Source organism: Lagopus muta, chromosome 16 (assembly GCF_023343835.1).
Source record: "Lagopus muta isolate bLagMut1 chromosome 16, bLagMut1 primary, whole genome shotgun sequence".
In the NCBI taxonomy this organism is placed as follows: domain Eukaryota; kingdom Metazoa; phylum Chordata; class Aves; order Galliformes; family Phasianidae; genus Lagopus; species Lagopus muta.
Genome location: NC_064448.1, coordinates 8,471,734 through 8,481,379, shown reverse-complemented (window position 1 = coordinate 8,481,379; position 9,646 = coordinate 8,471,734). Strand labels below are relative to the sequence as shown.

General features: G+C 50.0%; 1 protein-coding gene across 3 annotated transcripts; it reads right to left on the bottom strand.

The window, feature by feature from the left end:
* Nucleotides 1-355: 355 nt before the first annotated feature.
* On the bottom strand, nucleotides 356-9,612 carry LOC125701085 (osteoclast stimulatory transmembrane protein). 3 transcript variants are annotated; one of them, XM_048962610.1, is made up of 3 exons: nucleotides 6,339-9,612; nucleotides 4,080-5,109; nucleotides 356-2,568 (listed from the first exon to the last, which is right to left on the bottom strand). In XM_048962610.1, the coding sequence occupies exons 1-3, from the start codon at nucleotides 6,380-6,382 to the stop codon at nucleotides 2,269-2,271; spliced, it is 1,374 nt and encodes a 457-aa protein (XP_048818567.1). In that variant the 5' UTR covers nucleotides 6,383-9,612; the 3' UTR covers nucleotides 356-2,268. The 3 variants fall into 3 exon arrangements, with proteins under 3 accessions (XP_048818567.1, XP_048818568.1, XP_048818569.1); XM_048962611.1 differs by having other exon boundaries at nucleotides 8,652-9,612; XM_048962612.1 differs by having other exon boundaries at nucleotides 8,656-9,612.
* Nucleotides 9,613-9,646: the final 34 nt, after the last annotated feature.

The following is a 9,646-nucleotide window of genomic DNA, read 5'->3' as shown; positions in this document are numbered from 1 at the left end:
TCGGGTTGAGAATGGATATTTCAGAAGCTCCTCCCACGCTGCTCAAATGCCCTGGGAGTGGGGCACTGCCAGCGTGAAGGATGCAGTGGGAACCTGTGGGTGGGACTCAGTCCTCTTAGTCCAGATCTGTGGTCTTCTCTGCTCCAATTCCTCTGAACCTGGGGGACCCATCTCTGAGCAAAGCCATTGGGATGACCCAACACTGCCCTGACTTTTCCAGCCTCATCTGCCCCCGTACCCCATATCTCCCTGTATCACCTTCTGCATGCCCCAGCAGGGCTCCTCGCTGCTCCATGGGCTGACAGCTGGGACAGGCCCTGGACACCAGATTCCCAAAATGCTACTGGCCAACAATTTCTTACAGGGCATTAAAAGATTGCTACACATCTCTTGCCAAACAGATGTTCCAAGGAAAGCTGTTTTTGATGTGCTCATTGGAAGGCACTGTGCTTCTGGAATGGTTGGTGGCTGTAGGGTTTCCCTGCTCTCCTTACAGCTCCTTAACTCCTGACCCCAGGTAATTTTGGCTACTCAATTGGCAAATGGGAATCTTTTTGCTTTCCCCAGACAGAACATCACAGAGTATTAGCTGCAGAAACCACATATGGCACAACTGCCCAGGGAGGTGGTGAGGTCACCATCCCTGGAGGTGTTCAAGAACTGTGGGGATGTGGCACTGTGCTCAGTGGACATGGCGGGATGGGTTGGAGTTGGACTTGGTGACCTTAGAGGTCTTTCCAACCTCAACAATTCTATAATTCTCTGGCAAAGCAGCCTAGCTGCTGCAGAGGGGAAAAGATACTTGTATTAATCACCTTAACAGCAGGGAATTAAGAAGCCTGGGGAGATAAATATACCGGGGTTTTGTTAGATTGATGCTCAAAAAATAATCCAGATCTACTTTGTTTCAAGCTTCTCAGAAGCTGATAGATCTTTGTGCATCTGCAGCTGCCACTTCACTTCTGTAATTTAATCTCTTTGAGGTGCATTATACCAAATAATTATCTTAATGAAGACTCTAATGGGAAAAGAGAGGGAAATAATAGATGTGCTTTGAAGAAATGAAGCTGCAAAGTTGCTTTGTTTTGAAGCTGGCACTGGTTTAGCTCCCTCTCCTCCTGGCTCTTGTCCTTATCCAGGTTCTGATGTGCCTCTTTCAAAAGATATGCTTCAATGATGGATTTTTACATATTAGTTACAATATCACCATTTCTGAGTTTGAAGCAACCCAACACATAAAACTAGCTATTGCTTTAGCAAAGCCCAGCCTTCCACGTCCTGCCCCATCCTGCTCCCTGCAGAGCTCTGGCTCCAATGTCAGGTTTCACTCCACCACTTTTATATCCTCCTGGATATTGGCCTGAGCTGACCTTTTTTTGGCTGCCTTCCTCCTCTTCTGTAGTCCTCCAGCTGCCCTATCTGTTATTCTGGAGAGCCCTGGTGAAGAGATTTCAGCAAGTCCTCACGCACTGATTCCTACTCTCTCCCATGCCCAAGAGGTTCTTCTCGGTGTCACACAGTCTTCAATTTATTTCAGCAGGTTAAAACAACACTTTATATCATAAATGATAAGCATTCTAAATAATAAGTAAATAATAATAAATTAATTAATGCTCCTGGAGATTTTTAAGAGAAGTGTAGGTGTCATTGAGTGACATGGTCTAGGGCAGTCAGAGGCATGGGCTGATGGTTGGACTGCATGGTTGTTGTGGTCTTTCCAACCTTAATGATTCTGTGATTCTACAATTCATTTTTAATCAACTCTCAAAACTCAAAACTCTGTTTTGTTTTTTTTTGCTTGCTTCCTGTAGGGATCACTTCAGGGAGAAAGGAAGCGGTTGGGTGCGATGATCTGATAGCTCTTTCCAACCTAAAGATTGTATGAATCGATGAAGGGTGCACTTCCTCCAGCAGTGACATGGGAAGGTGAAGGAGCACTTCCTCCACCCATCTCCCACGCACACTCAGCCTTGCATAATGCTGCCAACACCCTCACAGTCATAGGAATTATCTTGGGTTCCTTTTTCCAACATTCCTGGATGAGTTCTAGATTGAATCAAGAAAAGAAAGTGAATGTAGCTCATTTTTTTCTCAGATTAATCAAAATATCACTTCTGGCCTTTTTCTCTCTTAAATTGGCAAATACTGCTCCCAGGCTCCAACCACTTCTCTGACTCTGGAGAGTGAATTTTGTGATCCCTTTGCGTATCCAGTTATTGCCACAAGCTTTTTGTCATTCCCTGCATGTCCAAAATTGTCCTTCATTTCTCAGCTGTGTTGTTTCCTGTGCTGCCGGGACAGTTTGCCATAGAGGTAACGTGCCCGCTCGTCCTCCCGGCTCTCAAAGAAGGAAGCAGAAATTTTCCTGCACAGGCGGCGTGCGTAGGTCTCCAGAAACACGGTGGCGTAGATAATGCAGAAGAGCAGTCCCACAACCAGCAGCACGGAGGGGTTGGGAGGTATTGGCGGGCTGATCCTGCAGCCGGCAGAGCTGAAGGTCAGGGAGTGGTGGTAGCTCCTATCAACGTCCTTCACGGGAAGTGAGATTTTCAAGAAGTCTATTTCAGCCTGAAATAAAGAGAGTAAGAGGTTCAATGAGGTATGAGCCTGGAGGTGTGTGGTTGCTGGTATAGCTTGTTTGGGTGTGTTGAGATGAGGGTACTGAAGCAGAAATATACTTCAGGCAGGAGTTGTGGGTGCTGAGCCCCTGGTGTGGTGGGATTCAGTCCTGGCATCGTCATCTACTGCTGCAGGATTCACACTGAGCCAGAGCACAGAGAGCAGCAGGGGCTGCATGTTTTAACAGAAAGGTTTGTTTCTAAGCCCTTATTGCTTCACTATAAGCAGTTATCTGAGCTAGGAAGTGCACAGGCTGGGGCAGGAGGAGGATGGCAAGATAAATAGGGAATTAAAAAGCATAATGAGAATTAGAATCATAGAATCATAGAAACATCAAGGTTGGAAAAGGCCTCTAAGATCATCCAGTTCAACCGTCCACCTACCATAAAAATTGCCCACTAAACAACATCCATCAGTGCCATATACTTGTGGTTTTGAACAGCCCAGGCATGGTGACCCCACCACTTTCCTGGGCAGTCTGTGCCACTGCATCACCCCTCTTTCTGAGAATCAATTCTTCCTTATTTCCAACCTGAATCTCTCCTTGCACAACTTAAAGCCACTGCCTCCCGTTCTATCCTGGGAGCAGAGGCCGATCCCCACCTCACACAACCTCCTTCAGGGAGTTGCAGACAGCAATAAGGTCTCCCCTGAGCCTCCTTTTCTCCAGACTGAACCATCCCAGCTCCCTCAGCTGCTCCCCATAAGTCCCCACTGTGCTCAGACCCCTCACAGCCCCATTGCCCCTCTCTGGACGCGCTCCAGGCCCCGATGTCTGTGTGGCAGTGAGGGCCCACAGCTGAGCACAGCACTCGAGGTGCGGCCCCACCAGAGCTGAGCACAGCGATGATCACCTCCCTGTCCTGCTGGCTGCGCTCTTTCTGATGCACACCGGGATGCTGTTGGTCTTCTTGGCCACCCTGGCAGACTGCTGGCTCACGTTCAGCCGAGCGTCGACCAACACCCCCAGCTCCATTTCTTCCACACGGTTTTCCAGCCACCCTGCCCCAAGCCTGTAGCAACGTGTGGGGTTGTTGTGAGCAAAGCGCAGGACCCAACGCTTGGTCTTGTTGAACTTCATCCCATTGCTTCAGCCCAGTGAGCAGCCTGCCCAGGTCCCTCTGTGGGGCCTTCAGGTCCCATTTCCTCCCACCTTGGTGCCACCAGCACCTCTTTACTGAAGATACACTCAATTCTCTCACCCAGATTATCAATAAAGATATTAAACAGGGCTCCAGTACCAGCCCCTGGGGAACCCCACTCATGACTGGTTGTCAGCTGGATCTAAGAGGATATTAAAATAGATTGAAACTGGGGAGTTTTGTGAAACAGGATACTGGGTGACAGAAAGGCAGCGGGCAGGGCTGTCCCCAAGGATCTCCTGCACACTGAGCAGCGTCACAGCCCAGGGCAGCGCATTAGAGAAGCCAACCCATCTGTGTGCCCCAAGCAGCACTCACCTGGTATTTGATGCTGAGCGTGATGGGCACTGCGGACAGCTGAGCCATCCTCCTCACTGCCACGTCCGCTACGCCAAAGATGAGGTGCTCCAAGGCCACCACCACCAGCACCAGCAGCAGGGCCACCGAGAGGCGCAGCGCCTGCGCCAGGCACAGCATCAGCTCCTCACGGGACAGCCTGAGGCCCGTGGGGCGGATGAGGCGTTGGGCTGAGCCCACCAGCAAGTGTGAGGCTCCTCCATCCTCAGCCAAACGCTGCAGCTTCTTGGTGATGTAAATGTTGTCGAAGCGGAGGTTGGTGAGGTAATTCTTCAAGTACCAGATGGACTCAAAGCAGAGGTAGAGCACGGAGAAGGCAGCGACCAGTTTGTTGCCTGCTCGCACACAATCTTTGACCAGCACCTCGACAGCCAAAAAATCCTTCCTGGCTTTCTCACCAGCGAGGTGCACCTGGTTAATCCAGGAGTTGTTCTTCACCAGTGAAAACTGAAAATGTCCATCCATGGGCTTCAAAATAGCGTAATTTTTTATTTCATCCCCCAGCTTCCAGGAAGCGTTCTCCAGCAGATCAGTGGAGTTCAAAAGGCTCTCAGAGGAATTCTTGGAGATGCAAAGGATGACCTGCAGTAAGGTCTTGATGTTGCTGATGATGTTGGGGGTGATGTTAACCACTGCTATCATGATGCAGGCTGACAAGAGGAGCTTCCGGCCCTGCTTGGTGCCCAGTGTCGGCATGGTGATGCTGAAGGCACAGCGCACAGGGTGCAGCAAGAACAGGGCAAGGAGGAGGAGCAGGCTGAAGGTGACGGCCATCGCGATGGAGATGTGCTGGGGGTACTCCAGGGATGCAAAGAGCCAGTTGTAGAAGAGGCCTCCAAGCAGCACGGTGATGCAGGAGCACTGCAGAAATAGGGCCCACAGCTCCCGGCTGTCTGCTGGGACTGGTTTGGAGTATATGGACCATTGCTCTGTCATGAACCTCTGCAACTTTGGGAACAGGGAGTCTTCACAATAGGCGCTGTCATGCAATCTGTACAAAGAATAAGCACCAAGGTGTTAGTAAGGAAATACAAAAATGCACTGATTTGGGGAATTTGTAACATCCCTCTCTGGTCTCGCTCTTTGCCTCTCTGATACCTGAGTTGCTGGCACTGGGGTCTTCCCTGCGACCATGCAGGCCAGGACAGTTCATAGCATTTGTTGAAATTGCTGTCTACAACTCCCTGAAAGAAGGTTGTGGCCAGGTGGGGGTCAGCCTCTGCTCCCCAGTAATAGCAACAGGATGAGAGGCGGTGGCTTTAAGTTGCATGAGAGGAGGTTCAGATTCAATATCAGGAAACATTTATTTTCTGAAAGAGTGCTGATGCAGTGGCACAGCTGCCCAGGGAGGTGGTGGGGTCGCTGTCCCTGGAGGTGTTCAAGAAATGTGGAGATGTGGCACTGAAGGACATAGCTAGTGGGCATGGTGGGGTGGGCTGGGGTTGGTCTTGGGGATCTGAGGTCTTTTCCAACCTCAGTGATTCTATGATTCTATGAAAGATCTGATACCAGTTATAAGCAACTCCTCCTCCTCTAATATCATTAGAGAAAAACATTGTATTACTCTATAAAAAAGAAGTCATTCAGAGTAGGCTGAACTCTTCAGCTGTGTTTAAGAGCAGGTTTGGTGGCTTCTTAGAAGAGAGAGAAGGGAAGAAAGGACTCCCAGCTGCTCTGGAAATTGTTAGTTAGCTCAATAATAAAGGTGCTTAATGGAACAGAGGAGCTGGAGCAGGAGCTTTTGCCTCCCTGCTTCTTAATAGGAGATGAAAATCCAAATAGGAGACTCAGCAAATCTATGGGTGACAAATACAGAACTGATCAGAGAAAACATTGTTTCACACAGATGCCTTAGTGACAGAGGAAATCTCCAAGGTTAAGAATTTGGCTACTGCAGGCAGGATGAAAAGTCCCAGGGAGCTATTTAAATGCCTAATGGAAACAAATGTTTGGGAAGAAGTACTATTTCTCAGGCCTCTGATGTGGAATGACTCTCCGGAGAGCAGAAAACCTGGTGGGGAGAAGGATTATCCCACTGCAGCTTTCAGTCCTGTCCCAAGGACGAGACCAGCCAGGAGAGCCCATCTGTCCTAACCTGGCAGCAGCAGCAGTAACCCCAGAGTGGGAATTGTGCCCGGCTAATCCATTTACCTGACGTTTGCCAGTGGATAGGCAGTTCAAAGCTATTGGGACAAAAAGACTGAAGCAGGTATTACATACCTGGATGACGAGATGTGTACCTGTCCTGTCTGTAGGCTCCCCATGTTCTGATGCCCTGTTACTCCCACTGTGGATGCTGGAGGCAGCTGCTGGGACACCCACAGGAAGACACCAAAGCTGTCAGCACCAGGCAGCCAGGACTCAAAAAATGGGCTTCATAAGGCAATTTGAGTCAACAGATGCTGTAGATTCCTGTTGTGAGTGGACAAAGCTGGTACGTGGAGCCCAGGAGCAACGCTGCTGTCAGACTCCCTTGGGTCTTGCTGAAGTGCAGAGGCTTGGTGCGATGACACGCTGCTGAGAGAAATGAGTCAGCTCCATATGGAATGAGTCAGTACTATATGGAAAGACTGGGGGGAACAAGGATCACATGGGAGATGGGGTGTCACTGTCCTGAATTGGGAAATCAGCTGTCTCATCCCAGCAGTATGTTGAGCACTTAGAGAAAAGGGGGCTTTCCTCTGGCAGGCATCAGTCATGGCCCAAAGGCACTTCTGGGCATGGAAGGCTACAACAAATGCTCTGGTCACTGTTGATCAGTTCTGGCAGGCTGCACTTCTCTGCTGAAACTGTGATCTCATGTGCTGGGCTCACAGTGCTTAAAGGGCAACTCCTCAGCAACTCTCACTTCTGTACCCCTTCCTTGGTGGAATCTGGCTGCTTCATTCTACCTAACTCAAAGAAGTTTGCATTTAGGAAGCTTGACTTGAGCTTTTTGCTGGGACCAGCAGCCTTGTGGGAGCTGTAGATGAGCATCTTTTGGGGCCACGGCCATTGGCCATGCACAACTGGATCTGGGTATCTTGTGGTTCTTGCAAAGGAAGCCCTGCTCCTTTCCCAGTTCCCTGTGGCCAACAAATCCACCATAAAGAATCCTGCAGCAGGCTGGGATTCCTGAAGTTCCAGCCTCCAAACCTCAGGGAAGGACCAGCCATGATGGCTGCTCCAAGACATGGAGGGGAAGATGTGTCTCCCTCCTCCTGCCAGAAAAACAAAGATACTGTCTACAAGAACTGTGCACAAATCCTGCCTTCCTCCACTCACAGAGCACAGGGAAGATCACCAAACCTGTGCTGGGGCCTCCCCAAGTGATGCTGCTGCCTCCAGCCCTCCTGCCGGTGGGAACATGGGGCTCCCAGCCAGTTCCCATGCTCCCTACAGCGAGAGAGGGCGAAGGGCTGGGGCTCAGCTGGGACACAGCTCCCTCCCCAGGGATGTAGCCGGTCCCCACAGTGGTGCAGCCATTGAGGGATGAGCAAAGCTGAGCGCGAGCCTATCTCTGTCTGCTCCCTCATCCCTTCCTGCATGGCACAGCTGAGGTGTTCTTGGAGTGCCCAGGGACCTGTGCAGAGAGCTGAGTGAGGTACTCTGAGTGGCTGCAGCCTTCAAGAGAAGCACAGAATGGTTTGAGCTGGAATGGACCCTCAAAGGCCATCTGGTCAACCCTCCCTGCAATAAACAGGGACACTCACAGCTCCGTCAGGAGCTCAGAGCCCTATCCAACCTGACCTTGGATGTCTTCACGGCATCCACCACCTCTCTGGGCAACCTGTACCAGTGCCTCACTGCTCTTATTGTGAAGAGCTTTTTCTTATACCCAATCTAAATCTCTCCTCCTGTAGTTTGAAACCAGCTCCCCTTGTCTTATCAAGAGGCAGGCACCAGGAAAAGCGCTTTAGTTTGGAGCATCAACAGCACTTGCTTGCCCTGGCCATGACTTAGGTGGTGATACCAGTTTGCAGTTTATAAAGGAATGTGCCAAAAGGCAAAACTCATCAGGCTCATAGTGGCTGTCCCAAGACTCATTTCTCACTGTACCCCAGAGCTAGCTGATTATAGCACTTTCAGAGTGAGCAGGTAGCTTTCTGAGGTGGGAAGAAATTATCAATAGACCATTAAGAACCGAAAAAGAAATCACAGACCATTAAGAAAACAAATAAATACACGAATGATTAACAAACACAAGGAGCAGAGCAGCGTGTTCTCTGAGTCTGCTGCAGAGGGGAGCTGGAGTCTGTGGGGATGCTGCATTTGAGCGGTGATTCTGAGCAGCGCCGAGTAGTTGTAAGTACGGCCAAACCTGGCTGGAATGTTTCCCAAGGCTCCACAGCGTTCCCTATACGCTGAACTATATGGGTGGGGGTGAAAGGATGCATCGCCTGTGCTGATAGTTTGCCAGTGAGCCATTTTCACTGCCTGATGTTTCCCAGGACACAGTGAACAGGCTCCTTTTGTGTAGAAACAAAATTCAAAACCAAGCGAACAAACAAATAAAATAAAGATGTATGCAAGTGAGGGAGTATGTGCGTTTACCTACAGGCTGGGCGCAGGACGAGGCAGGATCCGGCATCTTTGCGAAGCAACTGTGACACCTGGCGGTCACACTGCTCCGGCGCTTCTGTCTGCGTGCGTCTGGGCTCATAACGATGGATGTCTGCGGATGGGTGACTTTTTATGGAAAGCAGAGGAAGTGGAGGAGAAATGGAATGTTGTCAGTCGTGAAAATCGTGCTTCACGTTGGAATTTCTTCTCTAAAAGAATGGTGATGCATTGGCACAGGCTGCCCGGGGAGTGGGGGTCACCATCCCTGGGGTGTTAAGGGAAAGGAGGTGTAGCACGAGGCACGCAGTCGGTGGGCACTATTGGTGGTAGGTGGGTGGTTGGGCTAAGTGGTCTTAGAGGTGTTTTCCAGCCTTAGTGATGCTGCAACTCTATGATGGCAGCTGGCTCTGCACGGCCCCCTCACCGCTGCGGGGCCCCGAGGAAGACCTCTGTGTGAACAGTTCACAAAGCCACTCGAATGCTTCTGGGATAAAAGACACTACATAACACTTCCCTACTGTAAATAAACCAGAACGAGTTTCCTCCGAGTGTCTCAGGAGAACATGTGGATGTTCATCCCAGATCGGATGGGGAACATCAAAGGAGCGAAGCAGAGATATTCTGGATGTTGAATTTCAATGCACAAGTGAGGCATTTCCTGTTTAATTAAAATTCACAGGCGGGATGCTAATGTGAATGGCTTTGGTGGCGGCTGTTGAATGTTGACATTCTTAGAGAAACGGTGTGCAGGCAAAGGCCCTCTGAAACAACAGGGCTTAAGTTACAGAAGGTTGATACAGCACTAGAAATGCCCTCTCCCGAGATTTTTCCTATCTCTGGTCTTATCACAGAAGCCTCAACAACAACCAGGTTGACTTACTGTAAAAATAGAAACTTCTTCCAGTCAATTTTAGCATAGCAATGGGCCAGCGATGCAGAGTGCCTGAGTCCTGGGGGCTGGCAGGGAGCTCTCCTGCTCCTCCAGG